Source organism: Protobothrops mucrosquamatus, unplaced genomic scaffold (genome assembly GCF_001527695.2).
Source record: "Protobothrops mucrosquamatus isolate PMUCROS unplaced genomic scaffold, P.Mucros_1.0 scaffold577, whole genome shotgun sequence".
Lineage (NCBI taxonomy): Eukaryota > Metazoa > Chordata > Lepidosauria > Squamata > Viperidae > Protobothrops > Protobothrops mucrosquamatus.
This window is the reverse complement of record NW_015386878.1, coordinates 118,611-133,270: the sequence shown is the minus strand read 5'-3', so window position 1 is coordinate 133,270 and position 14,660 is coordinate 118,611. Positions and strand designations below refer to the sequence as shown.

The 14,660-nt window shown below is 34.2% G+C and overlaps 1 protein-coding gene across 1 annotated transcript in view; it reads left to right on the top strand.

Annotated features, from left to right (window-relative positions):
- CFAP47 (cilia and flagella associated protein 47) overlaps positions 1–14,660 on the top strand; it is a 174,451-nt gene that overhangs the window by 121,591 nt on the left and 38,200 nt on the right. The window contains exons 54-58 of the mRNA XM_015817345.1: positions 1,427–1,534; positions 2,925–3,036; positions 5,242–5,346; positions 9,776–9,932; positions 14,150–14,242. Of these exons, the coding sequence (XP_015672831.1) occupies positions 1,427–1,534; positions 2,925–3,036; positions 5,242–5,346; positions 9,776–9,932; positions 14,150–14,242 (575 nt within the window). The remainder of the gene's footprint in view (positions 1–1,426; positions 1,535–2,924; positions 3,037–5,241; positions 5,347–9,775; positions 9,933–14,149; positions 14,243–14,660) is intronic.

The window sequence follows — 14,660 nt, the reverse complement described above, 5'->3', positions numbered from 1 at the left end:
ACAATTTTTAAAAAAATGGAAAGATAATGTTGATTATAGTTACATCTGATTACAATAACAGAGACTTGGCTCACCCAGCCAGAAAATATATATTTTTTCCAAAGACTACTTAGTTTTCCTGGTGACCTTTCTTGTGCTACTGAGAGGCTGTGCCATCTAGCTTTCAGAGGAACAAACAAAGCCCAACAAAGCTAATGGAAGAAACACAGTGGAAAAGGCAGTGATTGTTTTCTTCTGCCTTCACCACTGATTTTTTTCCTTTAGCTTCTTTTCTGTTAGACTGAAATCACTGTGATATGAATTTTGATGTAAACTTAGAAAGAAGTAGAATATGTTAATCTATTTCAGATTGTCTCCATGAAATAATTAATTGATTATTAATTAATCAGCCTATTTTTGGTGAAATTACCAAGAAAAGTATCGGCATTCTTTTTATCACTGAATATCATTACACATTATAGATTTTGAGATTGTAGTTTTACCTAAATAATGGGAAATAATGAAAGGAGCACAATTTATTGCAATTTTGGAGTATTTATGGTGCTTTTAAAAACAAAACTAGTTTTAGAGTGCAAAGATAGGATATACATATATTTATTTTAGCATATCCAAAATTCTGCAATATTTTAAGAAGAAATGTAATGCAATCTTACTTCTCTATGTTCTTTGTGGATTAGATTATTTTCTGTGGTCTGACCTTTTTAGTTTTATTTATGATAGTCTTTATGTTTTTTAAACCTAATATTCTTTTTAATTCTACTAGTTAGCCTATAGCAGTGGTGGCGAACCTATGGCACGCGTGCCACAGGTGGCACGCAGAGCCCTCACTGTGGGCATGCGCACCGTCGCCCCAATCCTAGGCCTTCAGCTGGGTTTTATAAAACCTTTTGGCTTTAGGCCTCCGCCGTGTGCAAAAAAAAAGGTTCAATCAATCAGTCAATTTCAACTTCTCGCGGGAAAATAAAAGATCTTGCAAAGTTGGAATTGATTGATTGAACTTTTTAGTCCCAACAAGGCCGTCGTTACCACTGCAGCCACGCCCACCCAATGGGCCACGCCCACCCGGCACCCGACGATACATAAGTGGGTTTTGGGTTGCAATTTGGGCACTCAGTCTCTAAAAGGTTCGCCATCACTGGCCTATAGATATACTGTATGGCTATATACTGTATGCCTCATGATTTACTTTGTGCTAGTTCATAATTTAGGAGGAGGAGGAGAAGGTGATCATGATGATAATGATTATGATAATTATGGTGTTGATGATGCTATAGACACCTAATCTGTGATTAGATGTAAGAAATTAATTGAAGTATAACAGAAAAATGCATTTTGCTGACCCCCTTTATCATCTTCCTTTCCACTTTGTTGCTGTCTTTTATATAACAAGATATTTTTACCAACAGATTTATAACTCTCATTTTAGTGTTATATTTACATCAGAGAAATTAGGAGAGTTTTGGTATGCGTTGAAACTGAAAGGACAGATGCCTCAACCAACAAGATTGCCTGAAGTAGAGTGTGAACTTGGAAAGTAAGCAATCCTACATTTAACCTGAATCATGGGTTTAGTTATATAACAGTACAACACAATATTATTTTCTTTTGGCTAAATTGTTCTTTTGATATTGAGACAACTAACCATTAGTTCAGCTCTTGGCAGACTTGGCAGGTGATTATAGACAATTAGAATTTTTACTGCAGACAAAAATGAAGTTTTCAGCATAATAGTTCATTGCCTACTACATTATAAATATTTTCCTGAGACCTACATAATACAGAATAACAGAGTTGGAAGGGACCTTGAAGGTCTTCTAGCCCACCCCCCTGCTCAAGTAGGAGACCATATACCATTCTGAACAAATGACTATCCAGTATCTTCTTGAAAATATCCAGTAATGGCATACCCCCTGGAGGCAAGCCATTCCATTTATTAATTGTTCTCACTAGCAGGAAATTTTTCCTTAAATCTAGGTTGGATCTCTCTTTGATAAACTTCCATTTGTTACTACTTGTGCTGCCCTCAGGTGCTTTGGAGAATAGGATGATCCCCTCTTCTCTGTCAAAAACCCTCAAATATTGGAAGACTGCTATCATATCACCCCCAGTCCTTCTCTTTGTTAGCCTAGACATACCAAAATGGAAATGATAGTTAACATAACTGGGAAAAACCTACCATTCATTTGACTAGAAAGCATAAACACAATCATCTTATTTTTTGTGCTCAGACTTCCAAGATAATCAAGACATATAACAAGTCTGCTATAATAAATGCTATTTTGAGGAGTTAATGAATGACAGGTTGCTTTTGGCAATTATTTGTATTGAAAGAAAATGCAGTTATTAGCACTTACGTTTTGAGTGTTACTAATTTTGTCTGGTTTTTCTGAAGACAGATTTTTATGGAGTGTAAGTGTGTATATTATCTTTTTCTGGGTGCAAAATATTTTTTTCAAAAACATTTGTAATTGGTGCATAGCTAGCATGATCTATATAGTATCTTAAAAACATACCTAATTTGATCCTAAAGCTCTTAAGTTTCATTTCTGAAAGCACTGTTATTGTAATACTTTAGATTTTTTAATACATTATGCTTGCTGTGTTAATTCTATTAGAGTCTATTACTGATTTTTAAATATGGTCATGGCTCTACCTTGAAGAGAATTGAAAGAATGCTTCTTTTCTTTGATCAGAGTTTCTGTCAATTCATAATGTCAAAATATGTTAAATCTTTGCCACAAAAATAGGATAATCAATATTAGCATTGGTAAAACATAATGAATAGTGCTGAAGATATTTGTTTGAATAACTTTTCAAAGAAAAGTAAGTGCTATATAAATAAAGTAACCAGCAGCAACATCAGAATTAGTCAAGTACTTTGTAATGATTAAATAACTGGATTTTTTTGTGATGCTTTGTTACAGATGGTTCCGCCAGCATATTCCTCTGGTTAATCCTACAAATGAAATTCTGGAATTGGAATATGTGAACAGCAATCCAGGCCACTTTTCAATGGAAATTAACCCCAAAGCCCAGGTAGGTTTTACTGATAAACATTTGTATTTATGAAAATGTTTCATATGAGATGTTTTCCTTTAAGAATTTAGATATTGCTCACATATTCTATTTAATTGTTTAGAAGAAAAAAATCTCTGTATGAACTCTGAATTTTGTAGAAAACAAGTGGAATTTCAGCCCAAAAGTTTGATGAAATTTATAGGGAACAGGTAAGACAAAGCCCAAGAATGATATACCGTAAGAGTTAGAAGTAAACAAATATCTTATTGGAACAAAGAAGAATTGTGCAATATAATGTAGAAGCCAGTACAATTATTTTGCAAAAAACAAAACAAAACAAAAACTAGAGTAGTTAATTATGGAAGTTTTATTGTTTAGCATTCCTTTATGTCACAAAGAATATATGAATTGAGTCTAAATCTTGGTGACTTCATAAACATAGTGTTGTCTTCACAACAGTATGGAATGGTTTGCTTTTGTCTTGTCTGAGGATGTGTTTTTCAACCTTTACTCTAGTTAGTAGCCTGGATTTCTTAGTGGTATCTCATCTAAGTATTAAGTGGGTCTGACATGTTTAGTTATTTTCAATCAACTAAAGCGAGCAAGATACAGAGTGGTGTAGCACTCTTTTTTTCATAGTAAATTGTGGATAGCAGATTGTGGCATTAAGAAGCAATAAACTCACATATAAGGTAAAAGCAAAGTATGATTTATTGAAGAAACCTAGGGAAAGGACAGAAAGATTTTAAAAGAATACGTTAAAGTGTTTTACAGAGTTGCACGTGTCAATATAAGGGAACTGCATGTTTTTTGCCATTTTTTGCAGAGAATCTTAGCAGAGACCGAAAATTTGTTGAATCTCTAAATTTTTCCAAAGCAGCTGAAGTTACCTAATTTATTTAAGTTTTAGTACTTCAGAATAGTCTGAGTCTCCTTTGAATCAAATCAGTCCTTTGAGCCCTTTAATAACTTTTGTAAACAGCTCCAATAAGCCAGTATTATTCTGTATTAGTTTCCCAAAACTTGTTTCCTTAAAATGAATAGATTGATCACAGATAAATCCCTTTCCAGTGGGATTTTTACATAGTCGCACAAGCACAACATCACTTGAGAATGGAGAATGGAATAGAAATAATTCTACTAAACTGAAGAGGAAGTGGAACCAACAAAAAGAGGGAAAACGAATCATTTTTTCTTTGGAAAGGTCATTCTTGTTACTAGAATTACAGTATCCAGCAAATGAACAAGAACAGATGAGGGCAACCTATTTCTCATTACCCTAAGGTCCCTTTCCTTAGTAGAACTATCTTCCAGATTATTTCTAGCACATGAAATTATCAGTTTTATTGTAGTAGAGAACTGTTGTCTGTGGTTTTTATGTGTTAGTTTGTAATAGTAATAATGTGCAAACATTTAGCCCAGACCTGGGCATTTTACAGCTCATGGGCCACATCCGGCCTTCTGGCTATCTCTGTCCCTGTCCATCCCAAACAGTTTAGAGGGATGTATTAAATCAGGCAACAATAAACTAACATCAAGCTTGAAACTGGATTGAAAATTATTTTATTGCTGAATGTGCATGTGATCCTTCCTTAAATGCTTTGAGCTTTATCACATCTTATAATGATTACGTGGCCATTGCATGTAGTCGTGAACCCATCTCTTTTAATTTAGAGTAAATAAGTCACAGCAGGATAGTTTCTTTATTCATATGAATGTGTATAACTATTGGAAGAGCATAGAGACACTGCAGTTAAAAATAACCTGGATAATGCTCTTTAAAAATTGCATTTTGACTTTTTAAGATTGTGTCACATGTAAGACTTAAAAGTATCTCTGTGATATGTAAAAAAAAGGAAAAAGAAATTCGACAGCAGCTCTCTTTTTCCCCATATTTTAAAAGTAAACCCAGTTTCATTTTTGTGGTTAGCAACACATTTTTTTAGTTTCCAGGGAATAAGCATGCTGTGATTTCACTTAGTACTGTTTACTACAGTGTATTTTATCAGTTTTATCAGTATTTTATCAGATTCTGCATGCTGAGAGTTGGGAAGGCATATAGTAGAACACATTAATCATGTAAACATCAACAGTGTTGATACAAGGAACAAGAAAAGAATGGATTGAAAAGAAAGGAAAGGAAAAAAAGAGCACTGGAGTTTTTTGTTTTTTTGTTTACTTGCTTGCTTTTCATCTCTCTCTTTGCTACCCATATTTTTGCAGTTGACTGTTGCTCCTCATTCCACCACTGAAGTATCAGTTCTGTTTTGTCCATCTGCACTAGGAAGAACAAATCACACTGCAAGCATAATTTTCAAATGTCCACAGGTAGGAATGTCCAATTACATTTAATGAATAAAAAAGTATCTAATATTTATACAAGTAATAGTTAGGCTGACAATAAAAGCTAGTTTTTATAACATGGCTCAATTGTAATTCTCTTCTTCCTCCCTCCTTGCCCCTCCTCTCTCTATCCTTCTCCTCCTGTTGGACAACTCATTCCCTCCTTCTGTCTAACCAAGAGGATTCCTATATACTTGGAAATAAGTTGAGAATTTAGGTCCCAAAATGCACCTCCAAAATTGGGTTTGGCTCATCCATAGATGTGCTTATCCATCAGTATATATGGTATATAAAGATAAATAGTTTTTTTCCTTCCTTCCTTCCTTCCTTCCTTCCTTCCTTCCTTCCTTCCTTCCTTCCTTCCTTCCTTCCTTCCTTCCTTCCTTCCATTTTTCTGAATATAGTTTATATTGTAATTAAGATCTTTATTAAGAATTATGGGGTGGGAGGGAGAACAGGTAGTCCTGGCTAAATGATGGTATTTGAGACCGTTATTTGCATTGCTAAGCAATGTAGCTATAAAACACAACATGTGGCCACATTACTTAGCAACAGCAATTTCAGCAATCTCTGTTGCCATACTGAATGAGGATTGCAGGTCATTAAGCAACTTCCTACTGGTTTCCAAAAAGCAAAGTCAATGGGAAAGCTGGTGGGAAGTCACAAGTCTCAGGTGGCTGATGGGCAGATAAGGGGCTGCAGTGTAGTGCAGAGCAAATGTATTGTAGCTGGGCAGGGGATGGATGCTTTGGAGGGTAGAAGAGTGCTGCTATAGACTGATACAAGTGCAGCTTGATGGGAATAGGTACTGTGTAGTGCAGGAAGTATGAAAGTGGCAGAAATGACTGGCAATCTTCCCTAACTGCTTCCTCATTGACTTTGATTTTGGGAAACCAACAGGGAAGGTAGCAAATGAAGATCACATGACCATGGGATGCTTCCATTATCATAAGTGCAAGCTGGTTGCCAACCACCCAGATCCCGATCATGTGATTGGGGTTGCTGAGATGGCTTGAACTTTGAGGACTAGTTGGAAGTATCACTCATTGAACACTGACATAACTTTGAATAGTTGCTGAACAGTTGGTTATTAACCAAAAATTACCTGTTATATTTTTCAAGGTACCCATATATCTTGTATAAGTCTGTTCACATTGTTAAATGCTACACTTACTAAAGAAATGAATGACTCTTGAAAGTAACATAGTGATATTTTTGATCTGGTTTTTATAGAAGACAAATCATAAAGATAGCAGGATGGCAAGTCCTGCTCTTTCCCCCACTGTTTTATTTGCTACCCCCCAGTAGGTTGATTGGAGTCTTTGATCTATAAGCTCTTTGTACCTGCCAATATCAACCTGCTAGCAGGTTTCTGTTTATAGACAATTCTCACTTAGCAACTATTTGTTCAATGACTGCTCAGTTATGATGGTACCAAAAATAATTTTACAGTCCGGTTATAACCATTTACTATCTTTGCATCATCTCTCAGTTACATAATCACTATTATGATCAGAACAAGTTGTCCTTTGCCTGAAGTATGATTTTTCCCCCTCCCCTCTTCCCTTGCAAAGCACAGACGTTAGAGAGGAAAATATTGCAAGACAATAAACTGTTTCATCTTCTATACATCAACAGCAATGCAATTATGCCAGCAACCCAGATTGGGAATTGTAAGTGTGTTATTCAAGCTAGCTTGCGTTATTGTCTTGAAATCTTTTCCTTGCAATCTCTTTGTTCTGTGGAGGGGGGAAGGTTTGAGAAAAAAAGTAAGCAATTTCTGTAGGCAATTTTTCCTTTGCCTACCCCGCCTTCAAGAGGAGAGATTGGAGAGAAAGAGATTTGAAGAGAGTAAGTTATTTGTGTAGTGTACCTGTGGTTCCCAGCCTGGCACTGTGGTCTGATTGCATTGCTTTTGATAGGAAGAAAATAGTTAGCAGGCACTGAATATTTCAAAGGACAGGGGAATGGTTAGGAGACAAACAAAAGCCTTAGATGTGCAACTGAGTAGTTTTGTTTCTTTCCAGCCAGAAACACAATAGTGAACGCATGATTTCTCACTTAGCAATCACTTTGCTTAGGAGTAAAATTGCTGGTCTCAATTAGTGTAATTATGGGAGGACTACATCTACTATTTTTAAAATAAGTTGGAAAGACCTTTTTGGGACTTTGCAAATGTTTCACAAAAGGTTTCTTGCAATCCTTGTCTTTGCTGGGAAAAAATTGGGAAGCAAAATGGCTAAGCAGGCACATGGATATGAGACAGCTGGGAGTATAGCAATTTACAATTCAGCTGTGCAAAATCTGGCAAAGGATTCCAAGAAAGATGCTTTACTCCCATGTGTTGAAAGATATGCGCAACCCTCATATTTGAACCTTTACACTTTTTACTCTTAATGTTTTTGCAATACTTTATAATTTTTACACCAAAGGTTAATTTCAAAAATAATTTAGATTATTTCTTTTTAAATTTTTATTTGGAGGAAGTGTTTAAAAAAGCAAGTACTAGTATTTCTGGAATATATAGTTTAATAACTGACTCAAAGGTGGTTCAAAACAATAAAGTGATATTTTGTTTGAAACTATGAGAGTTTATTAAATGAAGAGGTTAATTCTTTATCAACAGCTAAAGAAACAAAGTAATAATTTACTGAAAACTTTCTACTTCAAACTGAAACTTAAAAAATTTGTCAACTTTTGCTTCTATCAAACAATGATAAATTTCCAAGTTTTTATTTCAGCTGAACCTTTAATCAGTATCTTATTTTTATATTTGTCATGTCGTGCTACGTTAACCTTTTCCATGATTTTTCCTTTAACACATATTATTTTTCTTTGCTCTTTTAATCTCAAAATCATTTAAAACCTTTGACTTCTTAACTGCATCTCCTAAGAAAAGGTACCAGTTTATTGTACTGAAAATATATTAGTAATTTGATTGTGCTAATTCAGTGCCCAGATTTTGTTGCAAGGTCCTTCAGAAGTTATTTTGATAATGTATGTAGAAAAGTTGACAAAACTTCAATTAAAAAAATGATTCTCTTTTCTTGATTTACTGATTAAATTCTTCTGAATTTACACTTTAAGCCATCTCAAAGATAAGTAGCTGATAATCTAAAATCAACTAATGACAGCACTTACAGGACAAGCAATAATCAATTATGATTGTAATAGGTGAATTAAGAGAAGTTGCTATGGTTATTGTCTGCTTCTTTTCTATTTTTTTGAGAAAAACTGTCGGCAATAAAAATTTGAATCCGGTAATCATTTTGCTATTTTTTTAATCATTAAATTTAATTGAGTTGGGACAGTAGAATTGAAATACCAGCCTGGCTGTAATAGTTACTTCAGATGTTAACATACTTGTATAACTAGCTCCCTTGACAAACCAGCAACATTCATTTAGAATGGAGTGAGGCTAAACGCTTTTAGAGGTAAGAAGAATCTGTTATCAGGTCCTGCAAAATATTCTTTGTTTAGATTTTTTTTTCTTTGTCTTATTATTTAATATGCTACTGTGACTATGCAGCTCCTCTAAATAAGCAGAACTCTTCAAAAGATAACAGGTATAGGAACACAAAGCTTGTAAAAAGATTAAAATTATTTTAAGATTGGGTTTATTATCTTTCTTGTTTTGATTGAATATAATTTCCATTTAAGTGAAGCATTTATTACAGTAGACTTTGTTGCTTTAATTTAGTGACTTCAACTTTTTAAAATTATTTTTCTGGAATGCTTTTAGAATTGTTATTTGTATAGTTGTACTATTGTTGATCCAACTGTCAAATATTGTGCTTAACAAAGTACTTGTTTCTATAAAAGTTGCTCTCTATAATAATTCTTTTCTCTGTAGAATGCCCAACTTATTTGCTCTCAGGGCAGTGATTTTTCATTTAATGTTTTTATAGTTTTTTCCCCACTGTTATCGAAATAGTGTAATAATTATTCATGGCAGAATTCTGATTCATAAGAGATTTGTCATGTTTTTGTTTTATAAAAATGCACAAATTAGGTCTCCATGAGAAGCCATTGTGCTATGTGCTATTTATATCAGTGGTGATGAAGAAACTAGTCCACCATCACAAAGACAGGAATAACCAGTTTGTTAAGAATGAAAACTATCTTATAGCATTTCCCCAAATTGTAATGATTATAGTAATCATAATCAACAATGGCTTCAGTGGGAAAGCAGCAGAACACTCTCTTGTGGTAAAAGAGTATTTTCCTTACACTGTAGCTCTGAGTTTGTGTTACTGTATAATACTGTAAGCATAAGAGTACCAAAGCTACTTGACTGGTGTGGAGTCAAATGTATTTATATATTTTTATCTGATATAGGTTTTATATATTTTATTTTAGAGTAAGCTAAAAGATTTAATCTAGTTAAAATATGAGCCTTTCTATCCATTTACAGCTTGAAGAATGGGTGTTTTACTTGTCGGGTATCGGTCGGATACCTCAGCCAATGGAACCAGCTAGTGTCAGTTCTTGCCTTAGTCACCATTCTTCTATCATTGTAAACTTCAAGAATCCTACATTTGAAGAAGTAGTGGTAAATATAATTTTAACAGGTATGACAGTGCCCTCATATTTGTCTATGACTGGGAAATTGGATTATCCATCTAAAGAAAGCTTTAAAAAATTCTACTGTATACCATAGAATGATTTTTTTAAAAAAATAATTATATTACATAAAACTAATTTCTCCCAACAGTGAAGATTGGGTTTCATAGTAGGCCTTCTACCATAGTAACTAGGATGCAATGTAGGGTTTTATTCTGCCAACCACTACCCAACTCTAGAGAAAATAGGCATGATACTGATAGATAAACAGCAAGTTGGACAGTACCTTTCTGGATCAGTTTGTTTTCTTGAGTAGCAAGAACAATATAACTTTGCAATAATTCATGCTGCATGATCATTGAAATTGACAACTTCTGTCAGCCATTTTAGAATCTTTACTTAGAAAGTATATAAAACAGAATGAGAGATACAGGGTATAACTCTATTGTTTCTTTCCAACAAGAACCAATACAAGAAAGTTCTGAATCCATCCATGTACAACTGTATAGCAATAATTGTGCAGTGCCATAACATAGCAATAGAACATTAATATTCTTTATGCTTATCTATAGGAATCTTGATTTTCATGTTAGCAGGCCCTCACTGGGGAAACAGGAGCTAACTTTTATGAAAATCAAGACAGAATTTTGCTGAACTAAAAGATTAATGCCTCTGTGCAATTACTAATGTTCTAGGTGGTAACTTTCATATTTTGGATCAAGTTATATCTACTGTGAATGCTTTTTAAATTTTAAACCAAACTCTGCAGAAATATTTGATATTGCATTTAATTGGTATACTTTATTTCACAGACAATAGTTGTTTCACTTGCAGAGGGCATTGCAATTAAGAGCATTTGCATAACAAAATTGTAGACCATGCACCTCAGTCACTTCATTTCCATTGTGAAATTGCTATTTTTCTGCTCCTCTGCTTCTTAGGGATACTATTATTTAGATAAAATATTTAGCAGAATTATATGCTGGATGCAATCTAATCCAAATTCATATTGTTGCTTATAGATATAGTAACTGGTATATTTTAAACTGTGAAAACTATTAAGTATATTAAGAACAAATTATTTTCACATTTATTTACATATGATAATGAAAATATTGATTTTGAGAACAGCTATAACTTTCATTTTAACTATATTATAGATTAACACGCATAGGTAGATATTCTGACAAATGCAATTAATAAGTTCAGTAGTAGTTTGGTAACTGGTAGCATAATTCCTTCTTCAAGCTGCTCCCGAGGGGTTTAGTTATGATATGTTTATGTTCTGCACTAAGTATGTGAAGTTAATGTGAACTGTATCCTGAGACAAATCACTCTATGATTGTCTTCTGGCTCACTGGTGTCAATCTCACCCATTCAGTTTGTACATCCCAGGTGACTGTTGGATTCAATGGGGATCCAATTACCAAGGAATGTCTGGTTACTGTTTGTCCTTAGAGCAGTAAGATGTTGTTTCTAATTATATTTCTAGGCTCACTCGTCATATCACTATAGTTGCTTAAGAAATGTTTCTATTCTCATATTCATCCATTTGTTTTCAGTTTTACTGTATTGATGATGTAACTTTTGACCGGTTGCAGATTATAACAACCTTATCATTCAAATCATGCTATTCTTGTAGAACTGTGTTTTAGACTCTTTTTTTTGGTAAATTAATAGTAATATAGAATGGAGTAATTAAGCTCCATAACATTTGCACACTGCCAGCCAGGAGTACATAGATTACTACTGTGACATGAATTAAGTCTCTACCAGAACAATTGGACAAAATGACTCATGGCAGTTAGACTTTGTGCAGTAAACTGCTAGATGGATTGATAGCAAAAACTAACCCTACCATACAAAAAGGGGTGTTGAAAATGACAGCCAGAATTCTCCAACCCCTAGGAATAGCAATAGCCCATAAACCCCCACCCACACTCTATTGGGAATTATCCAGAACCAAAAACAAGACACAGAAGCATGAAAGAAACAATGTAATCTACAAAATCAACTGTAACCATTGCAACCAATTCTACATGGGACAAACATCACGTCAATTAAAAACCAGGATCCACGAACACCGGCTGGCAGTCAAACGCCACTATCCCAAATCCTTAATCTCTACCCATACTAAACAGCACCAGTTCGATTGGAGCAATACAAAAATCATTGGCCATGCTACCAACTGTCATGCTTGTGAGTTCATCGAAGCCTGGCACTCCACAAGCAATTCCCTCAACAGACACATTGATTTGCAACCAGCCTACAAACCCCTCAGGATCTAAATCAACCACACAGCCAATCAGAGACCAACCCATGCAAGCCCCCCCCCAGCAGTTCACCTCCCAATGATCCTGACCTGATGTAACCTCCCCATCACAAGACCCATCACAAGACTCACTGATGACTCACACCTGGTCCATCACAAAACCCACCACAGACTCCCCACTTGACACACCCACACCTGAAACCCTGATAAAAAGAACACTGACATTGACATCCCCTAAACTCTGCTGAAGGTATTACCTAGCTTGGTGATGAAACGTTCAGAAACCAACCCACAAGCTCGGAGAATGAATCTTCACCCTCATCCATTATACTTTTTATACATTTTCCATAAATGTCATCTTTACTAATTAGTTACCTATTTTTTCATATGCATTAACTATCTCAAGATAAATTTTTCAAAACAGGTAAGATGAGTTAACAAACAATTATATGAACAATTTGTAATTATTAAATCATGAAAAGTAAATCTGTTTAGGTTATCATAAATCTTTGTATTCATGAAAAAAGATAAAAAACGTGATTGGTTTGCTCATGACTAGCTTATCTGAATATTCATCATAGAGGTCTTCCTGCTATCCATTTACTCTTCTTATTGCAAATTGTATAGTTTTACTAAAGAAATATGTATTTCTTTCTCATTTCTTAGTGCTGGAATGGACAGTCTGTGGATCAGAAAACTTAGTTTGTTTTTTTAAATATTAATAAATCTGGTGCAGGATATTCATTTGACGCTAATTAATATAAATTGCCAATAACTTTCAATAACCCTTTAGAGAGTCATGATATTGCATATATTAAAAATTCTTATGTTAGATGTTTGCATACCAGTTATAAGTAGGGCCATTCCTTCTCTCTCTCTCTCTCTCTCTCTCTCTCTCCCTCCCTCCCTCCCCCCTCTCTCTTCTACATTATTTTCCATTTCTTTTTCCTCCTCACTGTTCTATCTCTCTGGCTTTGTCAAAAGTCATGCCCAAGAAACCACTGGGAGTCTGCAGAATATAGTACATCCAGAATTCTGAATTCATTACAAAGTTATATCATAGACAATATCATTCTAGGTCACATGTGTCCCTAGAGTTCCACATAGCTGACACTGATTTGTTTAATCACCATATTCTAAGTGGGCATCTCCTATTTGATCAGAAGCTGCTCTTTCCAATATGAAATGTAACTCTTCTGATTGTCACCCTGATTGTCATTTAATCCTTAAATCTATTTATTGTACTGGATTGAGCAAGTGTCAGTTGAAATAGCATGTACATCTGATAGATAGATAGATAGATAGATAGATAGATAGATAGATAGATAGATAGATAGATAGATAGATAGAATATTCAACTATGTAAGCATATATAATCAGATTATCCATTATTTCCCTTTTTTATTTTTAACTAGTCTTATTTTTCTCTCTAAAGTAGCAGTCTCATTGCTTTCTGCATTACAGCAGTAGCATTTATTCTTTCCTATTGTATTATTCTATTATATGATATTTAAGAAATCATTTTATCATCAAACTCTATTCAGAGACGTTGAATCAAGAGAACACTATAAATCTTCAGAAAATGTATAGCAAATAAAATAAAATAAAGAATTACTAAAAGTAATTCTCATTGTGTTTTCATTGCAGATAATTTCTTTTAAACTATGTAAGCATTATTTTAAATAGCAAACCTCTAACTCAACCCTTTTCCAAAATGGATATTTTTGGGGGGGAGGGTAGGAAAGAGCAGAAATTATTTATACATTATTTCAAAGCATTTTAATATGTCTCCATGAATATTCATAGGGTTTTTTGGCATGTAATACATAAATTAAAATGCAAAAAGATCTTTTAACAAATTCAATTTCTGTTCCAAGGACTACTTTGATCATTTCAATCTTTAGCGAATTCTCCTCCTTGAATGTGACAAGAGATTTTTTTTTTCTTCATTAGATCGAGATCATATCACAGACCATCCTCAAGCAACTTCATGCCACCATTCCACTAAAGACAGTATTTTCTGGCTTCCACTCAAGGAAACGCAAGGTAGCCCTTTTACAGTTTAAGTTTCTATAAGATACCTTTATGTAACTGTGAAGCTATATGGTTATGTAGCTCAAATTCACTTAATAGTTGTATGCAGGCATAACCATTTTACAGTAGAAAAAATTGATTGATGTAAGGAGAGTTTTAATATGAGGGATCACTTCCGCTTGGATTGAAAACAATCTGTTTGTATCAAAAGGATAAAATCTATAAGAAAAATGTGGAGTGTAAGCCAGTATACAAGGATATATAACTAAACTCTACCTTCTGTTTTCATTAGATATATTTCTAGTCATATAAAAGCATTACAAACACAGTGGGTAACTCAAAGTAGTATTTTAGGAAATTTATATTGAACAAGCTCTAGAGGGGCAAACTGAAAAAAGGACCTAGTTGTATTCCATACAAGAACTGTGCT